The sequence below is a fragment of the Typopeltis vanoorti genome, chromosome 9 (assembly GCF_054136105.1).
Source record: "Typopeltis vanoorti isolate ZY-2024b chromosome 9, IOZ_Tvanoo_1.0, whole genome shotgun sequence".
NCBI lineage: Eukaryota > Metazoa > Arthropoda > Arachnida > Uropygi > Thelyphonidae > Typopeltis > Typopeltis vanoorti.
In genome coordinates, this window is record NC_143557.1 from 68,834,791 (window position 1) to 68,860,289 (window position 25,499).

Here is a 25,499-nt window from a genome sequence, read left to right on the forward strand (position 1 = left end):
CAGTAGTTCAGATTTGGCCTTATTAAAGCTTTATATATGAGAACAATAACCTCTCTATCCCTATTTGTTAGTGTGTTCTTCAAGAACCACTTGGCTAGCCTGGCAGGCCGAGTGGTTAGCGTATCCACTCTCCAGTCAAAAGGCTGCTGGTTCAAATCCCGCTGTGGGCATGGATGTTTGTGATTGTCTTTGGAAATACTAATGGTGGTAGATGGTGTTGGTGTGGTCAGTTGGTGGATTGAGCTGTGAAGACAGTTGTAGAGCAGGTACCCTCCCTCAATAAGTCTTTGGACTCCATAGAGGTGTCAAATAATAATAATAACTATGTAATCTGATGTGCTGTTTTGGTTGCCTTTGCAATATACCCTCTAAACTTCAACTCCCTGTCCATAATCACACCCAAGTCCTTAGCCTCATCAGTTCAGTTCCATCAATACAGTACACAGCTTCTGATCTTTTCCCAAAGTGCATCACCTTATACTTAACCACATTAAACTGGCAGCCATTTACCTTTGCTCATACTGCTGGTCTGTTTAAGTCTTCTTTCAGGATCTCTGCATCGCCTTCATTTACCATTGCTGTTCCCGTATAGGGAGCAGGCGAGCCCATTTTAGCCTTATCTAACTTTTAAAGACTGAGTGGGCAGTTCAATCTCCACTAGTAGCCAATCAGGGATAACTGGCCCAAGGCTATCACTAATTAATTGGTACACAGTGAAGAAGGTGACTAGCAAGTGCCACCATCTCTTAGTCCCTAACCCTAACACGATATTTTTAATGTCTGAAAATAGTGTGGGTCCAACTGCCAATTTTCTTGAGTTTCCAGGAGAAAAAACCTGCTTGTCTGTACCGGAGATCAACTAACTTGGGAACTGGTCGAGAAAATGCTTAGAAAATGTTCCTCTAGTCGACATAGATTTGAACCCCAAGTCTTTCTTCATGCGGTCAAGCACCATAGAGTGCAAATGCGACTTCTACTGAACTACACAAGCTCCAAAAACTGAATATTTAATGTCAAACGATTTCCTATATCCTTGATATACAAATTAAACAACTGAGAACTATGTACTGAGTCCTGTGGTACACTACTGGTCACTTGCCTTCTCCTGGACTCAACCCCTGCATAAACCACTCTTTGATATCTGTCCATCAGCCATCCTCTAATTTAAATCACCAGATTAATATCTATCTCTATTCACTCCAATTTATGCAATAGAGTTCAACACTGCTTGGAAAAAAGTCAATGGACATTCCCATGAGCATGGCGCACTGTGCTACATAACAAGTCACGTCGTTGTAGCTGGTATAAATTGGAGGAATATGATGCTCCCTAGTCAGTGCAACTGTGTCAGGGTGAAGTGGCTCTGAGAAGGGAACTGGCGGAGTTTGAAAGAGATGTTGTGATAGGATGCCATGTTGCAGACCTATCTGTTTGGCAAATTGTTGGCAAATTGGGCCATCTGAAGTCAACAAAAAGTGATATACTGAGATGGAAGTGCAGAGAGTCAACAAGTCAACAAAAACAGTGGTCCTGTTTTTCCTGGTTTAGCCTCGGACCTCTGTATGTGGTATCACGAACATTGACCTCCAAGAGGTATCTGAACATTCTGGACAATGCAATTCTTCCTACTTCGTAGCATTTCTATGGAACTGACCATTGTCTCTTGCAGCAAGACATTGCACCATGTCATAAGGCTGCTGCTGTAACTACATGGTTTGTGGACATGAATGTCACCACAATTGACTGGCCTCCACAGAGCTCTGATCTCAACCTTATTGAACATTTGTGGGATAAACTGAAACATCGGATGAGGTCAAAGGACATCCACCCCACAACAGTCCAGGACCTCATTACACATGCTTATACGAAGAATGGTCCAAAATTCCCATTGATCGCTATTGTATGCTTGTGGAAATATGGCCTAGATTGCTGTAGTCATCACAGTGAAAGGGTGGGGGGGATCCTACCATGGCTGTTTGTTCTGATGCTGTGACCAGATCCACCACTCTCAAACCTTGTGTCCCTCCATTACATGTTGCCTCAGGTAATTGTCTCTCAGAAGCTGTACAATTCCATTCCTTTCCCTGTCTGTGACTGTTCCCATAGTTGAAATTGCCCATAGTAATTACTCGGCTTGTACTCATCATGCTAATTTGCAAGTGCATGCCATCTGCATTCTCCCATCCCCTGGATTATAGCAGCAACCAATTATTTAGTCCTGTTGGCTTCTATATCACACCAGATAGTTTTAAATGAACTGCCCTCTGAATCTCCCTGTGATGTACTTCTACTCTTTTTTGGTATTAATTCCACTGCTAACATTATTACTATGTTTTGTGGTGATGGTAATGAATTCATGGAAGTGTTCATGAAAAAATGGTATCTAAGAATGTTATATTTATATATAGAGTTATATTTTAAGAATGTTATATTTTTATTTTATAACATTCTTTTATATTTTTTTATATTTTTATATTTATATTTATATTTTTAAGAATGTTATATTTATATATAGAGTTATAAGAATGTTATATTTATATATTGCTGCTATAATCCCCTGGATTATAGCAGCAACCAATTATTTAGTCTTGTTGGCGTCTATATCACACCAGATAGTTTTAAATGAACTGCCCTCTGAATCTTCCTGTGATGTACTTCTACTCTTTTTTTGGTATTAATTCCACTGCTGACATTATTACTATGTTTTGTGGTGATGGTAATGAATTCATGAAAGTGTATATGAAAAAATGGTATCTAAGAATGTTATATTTATATATAGAGAGAGTCAAGCTAAAAACCAATTTTATACAATTAAAAATGGCGAGTTCAACTGAGTTTACCAGGGAACAACTGTTTCACCTTCTTCTTCTCTCATGAAATTCAAGGGTTCTTTATCCAGTGCTGCATAGCTTGAGGATACGTTTCATTAATCTGAATAAATCAGAACTTTGTATGAAGCATAACAACAAAGGAATTAGAATTAGCAAAACAACTAAAAACTGAAAATATTAATATAGCTATTAATAACAGAAGTAAAAAATGTAGATGGTTTTACTATGTTATATAGTTGGAGTGACCATTTTAATCAATAATGAATGGAAAATAGAATACATAAATACAATTTTGTAAATGATCGAATTATAACAGTTAGGTTAAAAATAAATAGAATCTACTTAAATGTAATGTCATAGGAGTGAGTATATGCCCCTGAAGTAAGTAGAAAACAGAACTCTGAACAATTTTATGAGAAACTACAAAAAAGTTAAATAAATTTAATAAAAATGACTGTATATTAATTGACAGATCTTAATGCTAGAGTTGGAAATAATCCAATCCCAAATGTCTTAGGAAAATATGGAGAACTTTGCATAACAATGGTCAAAACTATTAGATTTCTGTATTTTCAATAATTTGAAAACAACTAATACTGTTTTAAAAAAAAAAATAAATAAATAAATATAATTGATTAAATCATTACTAATCAGAAATTAGTTCCACATGTAAGAAATGTAAATGTGTACAGAGGAAATGAAATTTTTTCAGATCAATACTTAGTAGTTTCTAAAATAGAAATACAGTAGAATCCGTTTATTGTGATCGCAGAAAATATTATCAATCGGCTATTGTTATCAAAATCAGTCAGTCCCAAAACACAACATTTAAAATGAATTAAAAATAATCTGTCTATTATAATCAAAGTTCCAGTTATTGTTATCATAATCCTCGAATGTTTAGCCTTTTGCATCTCAGAATTCTAAGAAATAAGGGTTAATCAGGAGAAAATTGACAACGAACATTTGTCAAAATCTGACTTTTTTTTGTTAATCTTCCTTTAATCTTATATCTTCCAGGCAAATGCAGGGGAGTATAAATGCAATCTAATTGTGATTTTTCGAGTTTATTTTCATGCTCTCTTTCAGTAAGTGAATTTGATTTTATAAATGCTCATTAAAATAGCCCTTAGCATTATGGCAGAAGCAAGTAAAAAAACATAAAGATTTATCTTTACAAGAAAAGCAAAGAATTTTGGAGTGCTATGATAAGTTGCCCAAAATGAGGCAATGTAGAGCTGTACATTTAAAAATTTCACCACTCTTGTGTGAGATCTTAAAAACACAGATCAAACATTGAAACTTCAGCTCTTACTAATGAGAATATGGATCAGAAGAGAGCCCGATCTGGTAAGGATACTCAAGTTGAATCAGCATTAAAAATTTGGTTTAGTAATGTTCATATGGGCCTTTGATGCACCAAAAAGCAGAACTTGCAAAAACAATGGGCAAAGAAAATTTCACCACAACTGATGGATGTCCCAAAAAGGTATGTCCAAATTTTCTTCCTATATTATTCTTTATGTATTGGTTTTTATAACACATCAGTAATGCCCTAAGATTTGAGTAAAAAGCCAATGACATTGTGAAAAAGGGGCACTCCTAAACGAAAGTAGGTCATATAGCCATAAAAATAATAGCCTATTAACAATTACTTACACTTATTAGATATTTTGATTAAAACATCTAATATGCATTATCTGCAGCAAAATCTCACTTGTGGCTATACCATAAGAGCCCCTTTACTGACTTGTATGTTTCTATCATATCTACTCTCCTTCTCTATTCAAACCTTGAAGATAACATCCCTTCAAATCTGTCTTAATATGCACATTTCCATAGGTCAGTTAACATCTTGGTTACTGGTCACTGAATATTTTCAACTGTTTCTTAGTATCCTTAGAACCCTGTGGTCTTAGCAATGCTTAGTAAAATGGCACAATAATTTCCTTATTCTTACAATTTAGTGTTCTGTTTAACAGTGCTGCTGTTGTCCAATGTGGCAACTTAACCACATTAGCAGTATGAATCCTTCGCTTTCTTTCCACAATAAACTTCAAGTCTCTAGCTTCTTTGACTACTTCCAACAAATTCCCACCAGTATAACAAAATGCTTGTAATGTTCTTCATCAAAAATGCATAGCTTTATACTTGGTAACATTAAACTGATATTTATCATCATTTGTCCATATAACCAATCTATGCAAATCAGCCTGTGGGGATTCTCTATGGCTACATTCTTTATCATTCTCTTTAACTTAGCATCATCAGAAACCAATATCATCAGAGATACTAATTTTTTTATGACACTCGAGTTATCATTAATATACAAGTTAAACAACAGTGGACCTAGTAAAAAAAAAGCCTGTAGTATGTCACCCTCCTCCTCCTACACTCATTATCACCATATAGCAATTTCTAATACCTCTCATTCAACCCTCATATCCATGTGACAAGTTTATTTTGTAATCCTATCCTCTTAATAATAATAATAATTACATGACACCTCCAAGGAGTCCAAAGATTTGACGGAGGACAATCTACTCTACTCTTCAACTCTCTGTCTCCATCACTTAATCCAGTAACTACGTAGAATGTCGCTATCATCATCATTTACACATAACGCCATCTATTGCCCACTACCACTAGTATTTTTTGTCTGTATGCAGGATGAAAAACTCAAGTTTCCGAGAGGGGGAACCCTCCTCCATATGAGATTGGCTAACTCACTTTCAATTGAAAAAAACTCGTAAAGATTTCTCTTGTCATGACGAGAATTGAACTTAGGTCCAATCAAAGGGCACAACTTGTATAACAGCCTCCAATTTGAATCTTGTCAGATGCCTTGTCATCTGACAAGATTTTATTGATGTTATTGATTATATCCATTCCATTTATCCAATTCCGCTGTCATTCTGTTATAGAATAGTTCAAGTATTGCTAAAGCAAAGCAAGACCTACCTTTTAACAAAATTATGCTGTCCTCTATAGAAGATTCTAGTGTTGTCTCCCTGCCTTTGGATGTGATTCCTAACCAGCATCATCAGGATATTGGAGAGGCTGGTTTGTTTATATATTTATTATAATCACCTGCCTTATAGTTCCATACATTCTTCTTTTTAGCAAGAAATTTTACATGTATTGTTACCTTCCAAGTCAAATGATTACTCTCAACAGTTGGAAGCATATTAGTAAACTTATTGATAGACAGACAGATTCCAGATGCTATTACTAGGTCTGATGTTGTTGTACTGCATGCCCTGTCATTATGTGCTATTTAAAGTAGTTATCCCTGAGTAATTATATAAATTAATTTTCCCTTGTCTTGCATACTTTCTTCTTCCTCTATTCTATTTATCCATAGTAACTGGAATCATTATTCTCCTTTGAGATCTATATTCCTTTTTTTTTTTCCCTTCTGTTTGTCTAGAGTACCTCTTTTAGGATGCTTTCTACCATTATAGCCATATTTTGGAAGGTAAGACCACGGTGTTTGAGTTCTGGACTCTTTTTCTCCATACTGCTGGAATGTTATATGCCATGTCCCATATGGTTTTCATTATGCCAATTTTTTGTGATGGATGGCAGTGGCATTGCATGGAGTGGCATTGCAACAGAATAAAATTATCTTCCCGTGTGCATTACTTTTCTCTAACTTGAATAGCTAATTTTATTCTGTTTGGAGATGTTTAGTGTCTTCCCAATCAGAGAAGTCTCCAAAACAAGAACTCGTGGTAAGTTAATGATATTTAAAATGAATAAATAAATGAAGGGCAGTGCATCAAGCAAAAAAATGTTTGTTAATAGACTAATATATGTCATCAGATATAATGATGTGATTCACAGGTTATTTAGATTAAATCATAATTCCAGGTGATCATCTAGCACTCCAGAACTCTGAAACATTATGACAGACTCTTTTTAAATCAAGCTTCTTCAATTTCTGTAGCCAATAAGAGCAAACTAAAACAAAAATTCAAAAACTTATTGACTTGGAAAGAACAGCATGTCAAGCACCACTTACCTCACAATAAAGTCATGATCAATATATTTCTTCACATCTACAAATACTGAAATGAACATCTTGCCCACAGGTTTAAACTTTGCCCAAGGTTGACCCATTACTAATGTACAGAAGAAACTAAGGAAATTACCAGAAAATGCTGCAGATTTAATCTGCATTCAAATAGCAGCTATATTTCTCAAAGCCAAACAGTCACAGAAAATGGAATAGTCAGTGCTTCAGAAAATATGACACAACAGGAACACCATAGTATTAAAAGCAGACAAAAGTAATGCCACAGTAATCATAGTCTCAGATATGCATTTTGCAAAATGCAGAACTTATTCCATGATACAAACGCCTGCAATCTACTAGATTGTGACCCCACCTGGTATACCCACAACACAACTAACAATTTGCTTTGTGACCTTGTAAACTGCTCTGAGGATACCAAGATCCATTGTTTCTAGATAACATCAGTATATGCCCACAGTTTTAATTTTACTGTAGGGAGAATTGGATCTCTTTGTTAGTGTTGTGAGTTTGTTACAAGAGTAACAATTTTCTCAGGCATAGTTGAGAATTAACTGTTTTAACCTCTACATAATTTTTCTTTTCATGTTTCTTCATCAGCAAAATAATGGATCATGTTATCAGGGTAAGAGTAGCATTGCACTAATCATAATTTCATAATTGTATTTGTGAGTTTGATCAGCCTTAAAGATAATAGGTTTCTACTCTTTCCAGACACTTTTTTTTTATCCTGAAAAATAGACAAACTAGTCAGCAAACATGGAGAACTAAATAAGCACACAGTTGTTCTGTGGCTTTGGTTACTTTTGTAATAATTTGGAAATGTCCATCCACACTCATTACTACAGTAACATGTTGAATTTCAAATGATCATGTTATGTTTACTGACACAAGATGTTATTGCTTATTATTCCAGTTATTTATAGGTGCTTATTACCACCTGTCAAGAACTGTCCAAAGTAGTTTTCAACAGTGGTAATCCTAAAGAAATTTCAGATGTGTTTGAGGTTATTTAAGATTTAATCTTATTATTTTTACTTTGCTGCTTAGTGAATTAAATTATGATCAAAAATAATTGAGTTTTTCTAACTTCCTAATAACTAAAATTTTATAATCTTAAATAGAAAATGGGAAAAAAAATATGTGATATTTCCTTTTTTTTTTTTTTTTTTGAATTTAAAGAGGTTGCATGGTGTAGAAATGAAGCACAGAGTTTGTAAGGGTCATGAGGTAGCTTTTTCCATTGAGACTACAGTGCAAGAATTGGATATGAAAGAAGAAAGTAAGCATTTCATTTTCCAATGTGTTAAATTACATAACAATGATTTGCCAATAGATATTCTTGCAGTAATATTTACTTAATTATCATTTCTATAGCCATCTCTTGTAACTGAAGTATGGGCAAATATGAAGGGACAGCTAGGTTAATGCCAAGTGTAGGTTCCTGGAAGTACTGCTGTAAATGAAACCTGCATTAAAAAAACATATATAATGGGAGTCAATGAAATAGACCCTCCTCTCTCCCAAATTATCTTCCCATCTTTTTTTTTAGTACATGAATGTTTTTTTTGTTTTGTAATAATATGAATAGGAATAAAACTACTATTAATAAAAAGTAATCAAGTTCTACTAATAAATTGCTGAATAATTACATTTACTCTTACATTTACTGATTTTGCATAGTAATACTTCTTATAATAAAATCACTATAAGAAACAAAATCCAAAGAAGTAAATACAACAATTTATGATATAGAAAATTTTTATCCTTGTCCCCTGCTAAGTTTAAAAATATATGATTGCATATTATTTAAGAAAATTATATAGATCACTTCTATATAATCTTTCTTAACTTAGATATTTCTACACTACTCTGCTATTTGGATCGTCATTATTCCTGGCTACAATTGCTGCAACCAGTTTACTCCATTTGCACTGTTAAATGCTATGGGGGACCTAAACAACTAAAATCAATTGCAAGAATGGTAAGTAGTTTGAACTTTTCTATTTAAATAAAAAAATTTTAAAAAAAAGTGTCACTAATCGCTAACTTTGATTATGAAGTCACATTCTCATCTCATTTTATATGGAAGAAATCTACGCTACTAACATTTCGTTATTAATTACACAGCATTGAAGTTTCAGTGCTGTGTAGTAATATATGATCGACTGAATAGTTATGTCCATATAACCATTCAGTTATAGAACTAAGAGAATTAACAAATGAAACTGGTAATCTTATATTTATGCTTAGTTGTGCATTAAGCACATATTTAGATTTAATGGTTCTATTGTTTCTTCTCTGTTACAGAAACATCTGGAATACAATATAAGAATTGTAATAACACACACACATACACACAAACGAAAAGTGGAAGATATTAAACTGGAAGCCTGAAGTCCTAAGAGGGATATACCCTCTTGGCTTTTGGACTGTAGGTCTAAAAATTACTGTTTCCCAAATCTTGGGCAATTTCACAAAACCATGTGTGTTAAGATTTTTAAATCTGCTGATGATCCGGAGGAGGGGGGGAGTCTTTCATGTTTGTATTTGCTATGGTGAAGCACAGATTTTCATTAGATTCTGTACAAGGTCTCCAAAGCATAGTCATATAGATCTGACTGGCCATAATTATGATGCCAAATATATTTCTTGTGTTCTTCAAATGGATGTTGGCAGATCTTCCAGTTTTTCCATTGCTTTACTTACAGAACTTCAGATTATGATCCCACCAATTCTGAAGATATAGTTGATCTATAAGATCAATATATCCTCTGCAGCAGTTGATCTTATACCATTTTTGCCAAATTGATGTCATCCTATCATTATCATTCTTTTTTTTTTTTTCCTGACTACATATCGAAAAAACTCCTTAGGATTTTTTTTTGGCTTCATTAGCTAACTGCTGCTTATACTCCACTTTTGCTACCCTTCCCAACTGAGTTACCCTTCTCATGCAATTGATTATTACCACTCATCTTATGCACTACAGAGAAAGAAGGCATTACCTCCACAATGCCTTCTTTCTCTGTAGTGCATGCTTAATCTTTTGATTCATCCATTTCATACCTAACTTATCTTCTAACACTTGGAATACATTTAGGCATTGCTTCTACTAGATTGTTCTTGAACAACACTAAAGCAGCAATGACCTCTTTTCCACCCAACTCCCCATTCTATGCTAGAGCCTGCAAGCTGTTTCCTAAGCTTCCCATAATCATCAGCCTTTTAGTTCCACATTTACGCATTCTTCACAGAAGTCCTCACATGGCTGACAACCACCCAGGTAATCACTTAATGGTCACTCTCACCAACTGGAGGGATATTCGACAACTCATTTATAATAACATTATCTGATGATACGATCAAATCCACACTCTCTATCCTTGTGTGTTCCCTCTGTTACATAGCATCTGAGGTAGTTATCCCTCAAAAACTCAAGAAATTCAGTTTATTTACTTCTGGTTGCTATCTTGTTATCCCAGTCTGTATTGCCATAATTAAAATTACACTTTTTCTATTTGCTTGGCTAATTTGCTTATACATTTCATGGTCATTGTTCCCCATATTACCTCTACAGAAACATCCACAGGTCTATAGCAACATCCATCAAGTTGAGACTAAGTATTTCATTCTATTTATCTCTATCTCACACTACTACTGCATCAGAATCACTGCCACTATTTCTCCCTTGCATCTCTACTTGTATGGACATAAGCTTTTTCTATCATGCTATTGATTTTATCACTCCACCTCCCTTTTTATCCTTTCTATGAGGGTGGTCTGAAAAGTTCTCGGCCTCGACCATAGATGGCAACACTATTGGCAAGACTTTTTTTTTCTAAGTTGGTACATCTGTCTTAAGCATCCATGTGAAATTGCAAGTCATTCTATCAAGTAGTTTGTTTTATACAGCTGTCTGAAGTAAAAGTGTTGTCTGCATCCCTTGAAATGGATAAAATTGAGTATCATGCGTTTATAAAATTCTTTGTAAAAGAAGCTTTAACGGCTTTTCAAATGAATCTAAAGAAATTCATTCGAAGTTCATAAAAGTTTATGGGCACTCTTGTCCTTCGTTTTCGACAATTAAGAAATGGGCTGCCGAGTTTAAACATGGCTGTACCACCCTTGAAGATGATCCACGTGAAGGACTTCCAAAAAAGTGTAATAACAACATCAGAAATCGTTGATCAAGTGCACGAAATGGTATTGGATGACTGGTGAGTCAAAGTGCATGCAATTGTTGAGACTATAGGCATTTCAAAAGAACGTGTAGGACATATTTTACATGAATAATTGCAAATGAAAAAGCTTTGCACAAGATGGGTGCCGCGCTTGCTCACGGCAGATCAAAAACGCACTCGCATGAAAATCTCTGAACAGTGCTTGGAGCATTTTAACAAGAATAAAACTGATTTCATGCGTTGATTTATTACTATGAATGAGACTTGGACTCACCATTACACACCAGAATCCAAACAGCAGCCAAAACAGTGGATAAAAGCTGGTTGTTCAGCACCAAAGAAGACAAAGTTGATCTGCAAATTGTCCAACTGTGTCATGCAGACTGCAGACAAGAGTATACAAAAGAACATGCAGGTAGATTATTATATCTGTCCGCGAATGCTAGGAGTATCAGAAATAAAGGGATAGAGTTGCCTTAGTCAGTATGTTGGAACCTCAGATTGTAGGCATTAATGAGACCTGGCTATCACAATCCGACATTAATTGGTATCGAGTGTAAAGGGTATGCTATTTTTAGAAAGGATAGGAGAGGAGGGGGCGTGCTGCTAATGATATCGGATTGACTTGAATCCAGTTAGAGTTGAGACCTACAATTGTAGTAGTACTACTAAACAGTATTTCATGTGGCAGTGAGTTTGAAGCCATCTGGTGTGAGGTGGAGTCTAACAAGATCAGTTACATAGTGGGATGTTGTTACAGACCTGGTGGATCAGTTGCTAGTGATGAAGAAATGCATCACCAAATAAGACAAGATGAGCATGAAAAGAGTAATCATAGTGGGTGACGTTAATTATCCAAATATTGATTCAATAGCAGTGGAATCTTATGAGAAGAATGAAAATGCATTTATTGAGCTATCTATTGCAGGACAACTTCCTTAAGCAGCATGTGACAGAAGGAACTTGAAGTCAAAGTGGTTGGTGACAGTGATCATGCAGTACTCACTTGAGAAGTGACTAAGTTTATGAATGTTCCATTCAGAAAAGGTTACGTGCTGACAAAGATCTGCATAACACAGCAGGAAATTATGACCAACTAAGAAGTATACTGAGTTCAATGGATGGGAAGAATATCGACAGTGCATGGGTTGCTTCTATACTTAAATGATGTGATATCAGAGTATGTCCGAAAAGTTTTTGAAAAATAAATAGGGTAGGGGAGTCAAATGGATGTGTAATGTTATTAAACAAGAAATTCATAAGAAAAGGATGATGTGGAAGGAATACCATGTGCATAAGGATGATGTGCATTATGCAAATTATAAGCCGCAGGCTAGAATAGTCACAACTGTTGTGCAGAAAGCAAAGTCTGAGTATCAAAAGAAACTGTCTCTGTGTGTTAAACAAGATGAGCATTCTATCGATATGCTACAAGTAAAAGAAAGAATGAATATGAAGGAATGACTCTTCTAAATGCAGATTGTGTGATAGTTACAGATGCAGAAGAGGTTGTTCAACTAATGAGTGCCCATTTTGTTAAAAGCTATCAACCTGGTGTACATGACATTGAGCTCACTGCTACCTCTTCACAGGATGAAGAAATTCAGGTGTTTGAGGATGAGGTATTAGAGCTGTTGCATAAACTGAATAAACAATTCAGCAATAGGGGACTGATGGGATATCAACATGTGTGCTAAAAGAGTGTTCAGATGAACTGGCCGTTCCTTTGACCAAGCTGTTTAATATGAGTCTCAGAACAGGGAAGATTCTGCAAGAATGGAAAGAATGTATGGTAATTCCATTGCATGGTATTGGTGGTGCAAAGACCGATGTATCCAACTATTGATCAGTTAGTATCTCAGAGTGGTGGTGGTGGTGAAGATTTTGGAAAAATTGGTTAGGGCTCGCATTCGGAAATGGGTTAACTGTGAATCTCTGCTTTGTAATGGGCAACGGATTTACTAAGGGAAGGTCATGTTTTTTTAGTGACTTGCTCGCATTCTATAACAATGCTACTATTGAACTTGAAAGGAGAAAATGTATCCATTAAGGAGAATGGATACACCATGATACTTTTGGATTTTGCTAAGGCTTTTGACAGAATACAACATGGCAGACTGCTGCATAAATTGGAGAATATGAGTTTGGATTATAGAATATTAACATGGATAAGAGGATGGCTGAATGACATAACAAAAATTGGTATATGGGGGATGTGAGTCTGCAAGATTTAAAGTAACCAGTGGATCAGTGCTTGGTCCACTGTTATTCAATCTATACGTTAATGATATTGGGAAGGATTTGACAAGTGATATACAGCTATTTGCTGATGATGCAAAGGTAGGTAGGGTAATCAGGAATGCTGCTAATATGCAGTAATTGCAGAATGATTTGAATAGGCTGGAATTGTAGGCATGAGAAAATGGATGTCAGTTCAGTGTCAGTAGATGCATAGTCATGCACTTTGGCATGATTAGATATCTGATGTCCTATTATATTGGTGGGATTATGCTAGAAGAAACTGATGAGACTAAGGATCTTGGAGTGTTAGTAGATAGCAAGCTGAATTGCAGGGCCATGTAGCAAAGATTGTGAATACAACTCAAAAGATAACTGCAATGCTGAAACAAACTTTTACATGTAAAGATAAGGATGTAATTTTGCCTCTTTACAAGGCCATGATAAGACCTCACTTGGACTATTGTGCACACATGGAAACCAGACCGGGAGGTCTGGTTTCCGTTGTGATTCTGATACAGTGGAGAAAGAGAGAGAAAGAGAGTGAAAAGGAGTGTGTTAAAAATAACATTAAGATTGTGGAATACTGATTATGAAGACAGATTGAGAATTTGTGAACTGCATACACTAGCAAACAGGAGAAAGAGGGGTGATATGATTGTGACTTACAAATTTCTGAAAGGGTCATACAGGATTTCAGTTGATGGAATTTTTATTTTATGGAAGGTGGGAAAAGGACAAGAAGGCATCCCTGGAAGCTGAGAATGAATGCTGCTAAGAAAGGGTGGGGGTAAGGGCTAGATTTTTCTTTCATAAGGTGGTGTGTGATTAGAATGGATTGTCATTGGATGTTGTGTGTGCAAGCAGTGTGAATGAATTCAAGAATAAGTATGATAGCTTGTGTGTGTAGCGCGTAGCTTCTCTTGATGAATCTCTGACTCCTTGGAGGTTTCTCTTAATAATATATCCTGACTTCCTACCATTTTTAACTGTATAAATATACTTAAGTAAGATTATATGATCTAGGTTACATGATTGAGGTTAAAGAGCAATGTCCTTCCCATCTTTGATGCCACTTCACGAGGGTGGTCTGAAAAGTTCTCGGCCTCGGCCATAGATGGCAACAATATTGGCAAGATTTTTTTTCTAAGTTGGTACATCTGTCATAAGCATCCATATGAAACTGCAAGTCGTTCTATCAAGTAGTTTGTTTTATACAGCTGTCTGAACCAAAAGTGTTGTCTATATCCCTTAAAATAAACAAAATTGAGTATCGTGCGGTTATAAAATTCTTTATAAAAGAAGGCTTTACAGCAAAAGAAATTCATTCGAAGTTCATAAACATGGCTGTACCAGCCTTGAAGATGATGCATGTGAAGAATGTCCAAAAAGTGTAACAACATCAGAAATCATTGATCAAGTGCATGATATGGTATTGGATGACCGGCAAGTCAAAGTGCATGAAATTGCTGAGACTATAGGCATTTCAAAAGAACTTGTAGGATATATTTTGCATGAAGAATTGCAAATGAAAAAGCTTTGTGCAAGATGGGTAACATGCACCCATCTTGTACAAATGATGAGCATCACCCATCTTTGATCATAGCAGATCAAAAACATACTTGCATGAAAATCTCTGAACAGTGCTTGGAGCATTTTAACAAGAATAAAACCGATTTTGTGCATTGATTTATTACTATGGATGAGACTTGGATTCACCATTACACACCACAATCCAAACAGCAGTTAAAGCAGTGGACAGAAGTCGGTTGTTCAGCGCCAAAGAAGACAACGTCTGTTCCATCAGCAGGAAAGGTCATGGCATCGGTGTTTTGGGATGCTAAAGGCATTTTGTTTATTAATTATCTTGAAAAGGGTAAAACAGTAATCGGGGAATATTCTGAATTTTTAAGCAGACTAGACAAAAAAAAATTTGAGAAAAGACCCGGTTTGCAGAAGAAAAAATCATCTTTCATCAGGACAATGCACCTGTCCACAAAGGTGTTTTGGCAATGGGAAAATTAAGGGATCTGCACTATTAATTGTTGGTTCATCCACCCTATTCCCCAGATTTGGCTCCCTCTGACTTCTATCTGTTCCCAAAACTACAACTCTTCCTTACTGGTCAGCATTTTTCTTCGAATCAAGAGGTGATTGCAGCTGTAGTGGGGTATTTTGCCGATCTTACTGAAAACCACTACAGGGACGGGATAATAGTGCTGGAGCATCACTGGAATAAATGTATTAGTCTTAAGGGATATTATGTTGAAAAATAGAAATAATTTTGAAATTATAATTTTGTTTTTTCATTGTTAGGCTGAGAACTTTTCAGACCACCATCATATATACAGTTCTGTCCAAAACCTAAGGAATGAACATTATTTTTATAGATTCTATCCTATCAGTGGCTTTAACAGGTACTTAACCACCCACAGACTTCCAGGTATCCTTGAATTTCCTAACCATAATACGAGGATAAGGCAGTTACCACAATGCCTCTAAGAATTCTTGTCTGTGAATTGTGTGTTCTACTGACTGGTTTGCATGTTCTGAGGGACAAAAAAACCTGAGTTTCTGGGAGAAAAAAAACCCTCTACCTCTGCATGAGACTGGCTAACTTACCTTTAGTTGAAAGAGACCAGATTAAATTTCCTCATGTTACTGACAGGAATCGAACTCAGGTCTTTCCGACCAAAGGGATTTGTTTATACTGACTGAGCTATGGAGGCTCTATTTTTATAGATTACAACCACAAATTAGATTGTTTCAATTTGTATAACTGAAGCTTTCAAGTAGAAAGCAGTTACATGTTCCAATTTTTGAATCTCATGCAAAGGGGGTCACATGGTAGCACTCAACAGGATAAAAGGCAAATGGCTACACCAAGCAAATTGTGTTTTTGTGAAAGAATAAAATTGTAAACTTAGATGTCTTGTAATGTTTCAGACACATCATCTAGATGATTTCACATGGGGAAAAATGATTGGAAAGCTCGAAGAAGGCCACAGAATTACTGATATTGTCAGAGAGTTTGGAATCTCACATAGCATTGCACTCAGGCTCTGAGTAGCATTTCAAAACAATGGAATGTGTTCCAGATGGTTGCTAAGAGGTTACCCTCACTCTGCTACAGAGCATGAAGACAGATTTTTGATTATAATAGCAAAACATAATTGACCCACTATAGCAGGTCAGCTTTCAAGTCACTTCATACAAGCACAGGTATGTGAGTGTCATGACATCTGCGATGAATAGACCTATATGCCCAAAGGCCTGTAGTCTGCTTTCTTTTATCCACAACTATGAGTTGTGGATAAAAGGAAGTTGTGGAAGTTCTTCTATGTCTTGTTTGATTGTTCCATTGTGCTGTAGGTGAAGAATTCATTTTTATGCATGATGATGCTCCACCACATCATTCATATATTAGCAGTGGAGTTACTTCTGGAGACCGAGGATATTAATCGAATTGAGTGGCCAGCACACTCCCCCAGATCTCACCCTCATAGAACACATTTGGGACACAATAAGGAGATGCATTGCTTCTAGAAATTTCCTTCTAGAAAACAAATAAGGCCTTATCCTTTCTCTGAAGGAGGTGTGGGCCAGTTTGCCTCAAGAACTTATGCATCACATGGTGCTAAGCATGGTACAATGTTGTGAGAGCTGCAGCACAGTTCGGGGTGGACATATTCCATGCTGAAATGTCTCTCTTCATAGATTTTTGTTAGCACCATACATTAATTCCTTAACTACATCCTTAAGTGATTATTTGTAACTTTTGCCAAAAACATATTGAAGTTTAATTTGTATGAAATTTATAACACATTTTTTTTGTGTAATATAATTTATTGGTATGCTGGCAATAAATTTATGTCTACATTTGGCTGTAGTCATGAAAATTTTTTCATATGCAGGTAAAAATGTAGTTCATCCTTAGCTTTTGGACACCAGTGTATTAAAGTCAGTGTTCATTGTACTGGACATCAACCAACACTATTATTATTATGAAAAGAAAAAAAAAGAATACCTGTTGAAAATCAATACTTGGAAATTAACAGATATCCTTACACTATCAAAATAATCATATCTGCACATTAAGTATTGTAAGTATTAATGCTTTATCCCTTATTTTGATGTGTTGTGTGACTGCACTCCTACAGTGAAATATTGTACTACTAGAATTATACCACATAACTAAAAGATGTGTCTTGAGTTCTTTCAGTGATCTAATTGGCCTGCTAGACAAATGTTGCTTATCACTTGTGTAGTCAACTAGTTAGGTGCAAACAGAAATATGAAATTTCGGTTTGTGCCAAAGTTTGCACCTAAGTTTTGCATGTTTCAGTAAGGGACAGAATCTTGTATTATTCCTCTGACATAGCATGATTCTCTCAGCATTAGTTTGAATTCAAGAGCCCACCAGTTTGCTGCTAACTAAGTAACTATTTAAAACGCACTTGCACGCACGCACGCACGCACACACACACACACACACACACACACACACAGAGTGAGAGAATAGTCCATTAGGTAATGAGAACAATTATATCAAGACAAAAAACTACATTATTATTATTACCCAAGATCCCACAAAGAACTGTACAGGTATCCCTTGATTAACCCGATTAATTAATCTTGGATGTTACCGTGTATATCAAAATCACGTTAATCAAATATAATAATCAATGGTAAAAAGTACAATTCGTCCATGATCTATTACTGTATTAATAATTCGTTTTATATTGTACTCTTTTAGGAAAGATAAAAAAATGAATGCAAAGTAAATATTTAATAAATGCTTGTACTTACATTAGTTACTGCAATTTTTTATCAAAAAAAAAAGTTATCAAGAGTCATTTGATCAGTTTTAGTTTTTTTCCTATCAGCATAAATTTTATGATAACAAGCAAAATGACTCTCTAGACTCGGCAATCAAGCATTCCTCGATTAACATCTGGATCCATATCCATCACTTGCTGCTTAAGCGATTCTAAAACTGAAATATTCCATCCAGTTCTTTGATTGTTATCTCCTTTGGAACCTCATCTTCACATTCCATTTGTTCATTGTCTTCATATGCGAGTTGTTGTTCAGTTTCAAGAAGATACTGAAATCTTTTGAATTTGAATCCAATAATTCTTTAACATCATCTGCATCAACACCATCAAAACCAAAGTCTTCACCAATTGCAATGATTTCTTCAACCATGTTGTTCACAGGATTTTGAAATTCACCTAAGTCATTAGTGCATTTTGGAAAAAGGTTTTCCCAAACAGCTCTCGTGCAGCTAGAAGACATTTGCTCCCATGAATCATGAATGTTTTCAATTGCGTGTTTAATGTTAAAATTTTTCCAAAATTCTTAGAGCTTAATCGCATTTCTCCCATTGTTTCTACTGCTTTTGAGAATGTCCTTTTAAGAAAATAGGTTTTGAAAGTTGCAATGACACCCATGTCCGTGAGTTGTAGCAGTGATGTTGTATTTGGTAAATTTAAAGGCGTGTTAATTAAAACTCTTGCCGCGTATATAAAGGGATTGTCGCAATTAATTTTGGCGCATTAATCAAATCTCATGTTAAGCTAAACCGCGTTAAGCAAGGGTTACCTTGTATTTGGAATTGTCAATTACACAGATTCAAAATAATCTCCCTCCAACTCCACACATGCACCACTTACATCTGTCGTACAGGTGTTCAAAGGCACAGTGGGAGTCCTGAATGGGAACGAACCTCCTTCATTCTCTGGGTCACACCATGTTGAATGTCCTCAATATCACTGAAGTGATCCCCCTTTCAAGGCATACTTTATCTTTGGGAAGAGGAAAAGTCTGCGGGAGCCAAATCCAGCATATAGGAGGAATGCTCAATCACATAGATTGACTTCAAAGTCAGAAACTGCTTCAGGCAGCAAACAGTGCATGGGTGCATTGTTATTCAACAGAAAAAATCTTCCTCTTGTGCAGATCTCTTTTAAGATTAATCTGGCATTTCCTTACTGACATCAAGCTGTATAGCAAGTAGACTAGTGGTTATTCGCCTGTCATGGACAACAATTTCCCTAGCTTTCACTACATTTTCATTTGTTCATGCAGAAACTGGCCACTTACAGCATGGTTCATCCTCCAGGGACTCTCCCTCCCTCCTCCTTCTTTAAACATTGAAAACCAGTGGAACACCTTTTTAAAGTTCACGATGATGATTGTCTGAGCCATGTGCATGGCTCAGACAATCATCATCGTGAACTATTTTTATGTCTTGGTACACTTCTGTAGCAGTTTTCCTAATTTACAGAAAAATTTTATCATAGCTCTTTGCTCCATGATGCAACTTCTGACATGTTCCACGTACACACTCTTACTTCAATGGTTGCCACACGAAAACTGCTGCGTCATCTGACTTGAAAGTTGCACCTATGATTAACACACTTGTTATGTCTTGTTTTTTATTTCTCATTTGTATAATGCTATCTTGATTTAATGATCACTACCCCTTCCCTTACCTTATTATATATGTTGGCCTCTGTCTGCTATCTTTAACCCTTATATATCCCTAAATCGTCTGCTTAACACTGAGTATATGATCTTACTGCTTATCTGACAATTTCTAAATTTTGGGCCCCCAGAAAATACCTAGTCATCCACATTCGCTCAGACAAATTTATTTCCTGCGGCAGCCTGGGCTTTAAGGACAGAGTCAAACTCAGCCTAAGGATGGTTATAGAGTATCATGCTACTAATATAATCGCTTGAAATCAGAAGCCGTAGGTTTCCCTTTTTGTCTGTTTGCAGTCGTGTCCCCTTTCCTTTTTTACTTAGGATGTCCCCGCGCACGTATATGATCACCAGGTTCGTATTTTTTATGAAGGGTCTAGGTCAGTCAACATGGTCAGAAAAGCAAGCATGGAAGGTAACAAACAAATTTAATGAATTCATAATTAATTACAATACAAAGACAAAATTGATATTTATGCTAGATTAAAACTCTTACGTTTCTCTCACTTTCTCATTCTTAGATAACCATGGATTTCTTAATCTCTACAATACTCTTCCTTTAACTTATCAAATATTTAGTTTACAACTTAATAGGAGCCTGCTAGGTATTGGCACATTATTAATCTCCCTCAAGTAGGTCACGACAGAATCTCCAGTAAATTAATAGTTCTCAGAATTCAGTCTAATGGTATAGAGTCATTCACACATATAATAATTCTTCATGCTTATCCTTATCATAAATTCGAGTTACACTTTCTTCCGTTTCTGTTAATCAAGTTCTCTAAAGGACTAGAATATGTAAAAATACTTATCTACACTATTTTAGGTTCTTTTGGGATTTTCTCTGCCCTTCCTTCTTAAGAAATTCTGGCTACCTTGGTTCTTGCCACGTGGGAATCACATGCTCTCCCTGGATTGGGTGCTTGGTTTCTTTACTAAGGATTTACGTTGATGCTATTCCTTATTGACAGCCTGCGTTCAAGATTTGCCGTGTTCTGTGGCGGTGCCATACTGGGATTTCTCAGAGATCAGCTCTTAAAGATAAGAACTGAATCACGATGACCACTCGAAGCACACGGTGAGAATACAGGAACAAACAAAATGGGGGGTTTCAATTCTGTGTTGCAGGTTTTATATGCTCCCCAAGAGCGCCACCTTTCCGAATTTGATCTCTCCTTTCGCCCTTCCGATTCATCCCCGGCTGGGTGACTTCACCGATCCTCATACTGACATCAAGCTGTATAGCAAGTAGACTAGTGGTTATTCGCCTGTCATGGACAACAATTTCCCTAGCTTTCACTACATTTTCATTTGTTCATGCAGAAACAGTTCATGCCTTTCCAATTCCAGAAATGCATGCATCTTGATGTTTTCTTAAAGCGCCCACGGACACTTAATGCTGCTATTGTAGTATTGGGCGACCTTTGCTCCTTCTTATCGAATTATTGGCATTCTTTCACATGTAGGAATTCACTGATAATTACTCTCATGTGAGCTCTTTTTGTTGACTTACAGTTACATTAAAGTATAAACACACTAACTACAATACAAACAGTTTGCGAGTTGTTATATTAATTTACCAGTTGTTATTTCTTTTAAAACATAGTTAAATTGTGCCAAATGATAAGTATGCTCATTTAATGGATATCTTCTGTTAGACTCTGGACCTCATTTAGAGTGAAGGCGCCCGTTTCAAATCTAACACACTCTAGTGGTCAAAACTATAAACACGTTTGTTACTTTTATTCAAAGGGCTGTCCTGTTAAAAAAAAGAAAATTAATCTCATTACTTAACGGGCACAGTGTGTATGAACTTTTGTTTGATTGTTCTGTGGATTAAAGCACGTAAGCTTAGAGGTGGCATGTATATACGTAAGCAAGTGAAGCTGGAGTAACTCCTGGCCATTTTACCTCACCTGTTGCATTGCTTGATAAGTTGCTAAATGCAATGATCATACCTTGATTTATCATATGAAGATTTTCTTCATATTTGATGCATTCTCAAACCAAACTGTTACTCATCCACTTTAGTTGAGTTAAAGATATTTTTGATACTGGCATGTATGGAGTTGACTTTCTATATACAGGTATTCCTTGCTTAACGCGGGATTTTGATTAACGCGGCAAAATTAATTGCGGCAATCCCTTGATATATGTGGCAAGAGTTTTAATTCATGTGCCTTTAACCTGTGGAGCTCGCAGCTGATCTGACAAATACATGCAAAATGTTCATCATCATCAAATTGCTGACATGTACCCTCAAGGGGCTGTACAGGATATGATAGTACTACATGAAAAATTTACATCATTACTAACTTCCTATCTACAATTTTCCTCCAAATAGTCTATTACTTGTCAAGACTCCAATATTATCATTATCAGATCTTATATTTCTATCATCTAGGGCACATTGTACTGTATCAATCCACCTATATCTTGGTCTTCCTCTGGGTCGTTTTGCTGCCAACCTGGCAGAGAACACTTGTTTTGCTAATCTTTCCTTGCCCATTCTGTTTAAGTGACCATACCACCTGAGATTAGCTATGCTAACGCATTCCTGGATGCCAACAATGTCAAGTTCTTTCCTAATATCCTCGTTTTTAATATGATATTGCCATTGATGCCATCTGTTCATGCCTCTAATCTTTCTCAGAACTCTCATATCTGTGGTCTCTAGTCTTTGATCAAGTGTTTTACTTCTGACCCAGCTCTCAGATCCATAAGTTAAAACTGGTTTGAACACTGTCTTGTATACAGCTAATTTAGTGTTCTGACTAATTTCTCTCTTATTCCATATTAATTTATTCAATTGACTTCCTACCATACCAGCTTTGTTGATTCTGTTGTCTATTTCCATATTTAATTTACCATCTTCACTAAAAATCGTGCCTAAGTAGTTGAAATGTTTTACTTGTTCCACAGGTTCCCCGTTCACAACACATTGACATTTTCAACAATTCTACCTATTTTCATTGTCTTTGTCTTTTTAATGCTGACCTTCATACCATATCTATTACAACAGTTATTCAATTTAGTCAGGGAATCTTGCAAACTTGTAGAAGATTTATTCAGAAGTATAACATCGTCCGCATAAAGCAAAGAGCTGACATTAACATCTCCAATTCTGATATCATGTTTAATACTACTTTCCTTCATAATGTGATCCATATAGATAATGAATAACAGAGAGGATAATGTACATCCTTGTCTCACACCAGATTTAACATTAAACCATCTTCCTGTACATCCTTCAATTCTAACTGCTGACTTACAACTCAAATAATGACTAAGTATTGTTTGATATAATGTTCCACTGACACCACATAACTGTAGCGTATTGAATAGCTTCTCTCTTGGCACCTTGTCATATACCTTTTCCAGATTGACAAAACTTAAATACAGACCTTTGTTATATTCCCATGCTTTCTCGACTTTATCGTAAAGTGAAGATCTGGTCCTGACAGCCTCAATTTGGCCTGAATCCAGCTTGTTCTTCACCAAGCTTTTCTTCCACAATTCTTCTCAACCGTTTCTCAAGTATACTTGCATAGATCTTGCCAGGGACACTCAGTAGGGAAATACCTCTGTAATTCTCACATTCAGTTTTATTTCCCATTTTATATATGGGTACTATGAGAGCTCTACTCCAATCATCGGGAATTCATCCCTCTGTCGAGGCTTTCTGAACTATGCAGTGCAGCCACTGTAAGACTTTTATACCACCATACTTCAGTAGTTCTGGTCAAATATCATCTACTCCTGCTGCCTTTCCACATTTCAAGCCTTTGATGGCTTTTTCTACTTCAAGTATGGATATGTATTCCTGACTGTATGCCTGTTGAGTGTTTTTAACCACTATGCTATCACTGCTTGTTTCATTTAACAATTTTTCGAAGTAATTACTTCATACTTCAAGGATATCTTTTTCTCCTGTTTTCATGTCACCGTTATCATCTCTGACTCCTTTCACTGCATTCTTTCCTCCATTTCTAAGCTTCTTCAACAACCTACAGAATATCTTACCACCATCTTGATATTTATTTTCTATGTTCTTGCCAAAGTCCTCCCATGATTTTTGTTTAGCTAGTTTTACACAGTGTTTAGCATTCTTGCATTTGTCTCTATATTCTCTAAGAGCACAAGCTGACTTATTTGACAGGAACTTTTGATATGCTTTCTTCTTTTCCTTCACTGCCTCTTTAACTTCCTGTGTCCACCATGGAGTTCTAATTTTTCTATCCTTGCAGACCTCACCACATGCCTCTCTGGCTGAATCAATCAAGGTTTTCTTAAAGGCTTGCCACTGACTCTCCAAGGTTTGGTTCCTGTTCTCAAACTCTTTCATTTTTTCTTCAATAATCTTTGTGTATTTTAGTCTACAGTTCACATCTGAGAGCTGCTCAACTTTTATTCGCTTTAAAACTTTCTTACATGTCATTCTTTTCAATATGAAATTCAATTTTATCCTACTCAAGACTAACTAGTAATCACTTCCAATTTCAGATCCTCTGTACACTTTGGTGTCCTGCACCAGGGAGAAAACATCACTATCAACAATAACACAGTCAATGAGACTTTTCTTATTCCTTGCCTCTTCTCTCCATGTGAATTTGTGCACATTTTTATGTTGGAACATGGTGTTAGTAATAACCAGTCCATGTCTTGAGCAGAAATCCAACAGGTATTTGCCATTATTATTATCTTTGCTCAATTCTCCAACTTTTCACAAAATATTTTTGTATGTCTGAGAATCATTTCCTATTCTGCTATTCAGATCCCCAACAAGGACCAACTTTTCCTTTTTCATTGTCAGTTGCTTTTTCTAAAGCATCAAAAAATTTCTCCACTTCTATCTTAGGAGAACCTTCTGTGGGACTATAGGCACAAATAAGTCTCATTTTCCAGTTCCCCATTCTCATATTTGCCCACATCACTCTTCTTGAGACTGCCTGCCATTCAAGAAGATTAGTCTCGTATTTGGTTTTGAATACTATGGCTACTCCTTCTTTTCCTTGATTGTCATTGCCTGAATATAACATTTTGTATTTATTGCTCAAAAAGATCTTACCAGTTTTTTTGTCTTTTTTGTTTCAGTCACCCCTATTATGTCGATCTGGTACTTATCTAATTCCTCAGCTAGCTCCATTTCTTTGCCAATTCAGGCTTCTTATGTTGATAGTACCGATCTTTAACTGTGGTGATTTGAGTTGGGGTGTGTTTTCAGATTTGTTCCAGTAGCCTACTTTTTGCTGTTCGCCCTGTTTCCCTGGCGAAAACAACGGGGGCCTTGTTTAACTGGGTGATGCCCGAGCCAACATGAAAGATACAAATGTATAAGGAACCAAGCTACATGCTCTAGCCCTGTATACTGGTAAACTAAATCTACGTAGTTAATTAATCCTTTTCCCTAACCTGACCTCTAGTGATAAAAAATAAATAAAAATAAAAAAAATAAATAATAAAAAAATAATAATAATAAATAAATAAATACAGGGTATACAGGGCTAGAGCATGTAGCTTGGTTCCTTATACACTTGTATCCTTCAGATGGTGACCTCGATACAGGGGTCTAAACGTCAAGTTTTATTTTATTAGTAATTAATAAAATAATCTGTTCAACACGTATGTTTTTGTGTCCATAAATTTATAAATATGAATGCTGATCACCGTGTAACCTTAAAAGAAAGAATCATCATAATCCATAGAGATGTGACCACAAGC

At 36.0% G+C, this 25,499-nt stretch overlaps 1 protein-coding gene across 1 annotated transcript in view; it reads left to right on the forward strand.

Moving 5' to 3' along the window:
* The window catches only part of RecQ4 (RecQ4 helicase), a 261,720-nt gene that overhangs the window by 189,698 nt on the left and 46,523 nt on the right, over nucleotides 1-25,499 (forward strand). Inside the window, exons 13-14 of the mRNA XM_090397875.1 lie at nucleotides 8,050-8,149; nucleotides 8,724-8,851. Of these exons, the coding sequence (XP_090254001.1) occupies nucleotides 8,050-8,149; nucleotides 8,724-8,851 (228 nt within the window). The remainder of the gene's footprint in view (nucleotides 1-8,049; nucleotides 8,150-8,723; nucleotides 8,852-25,499) is intronic.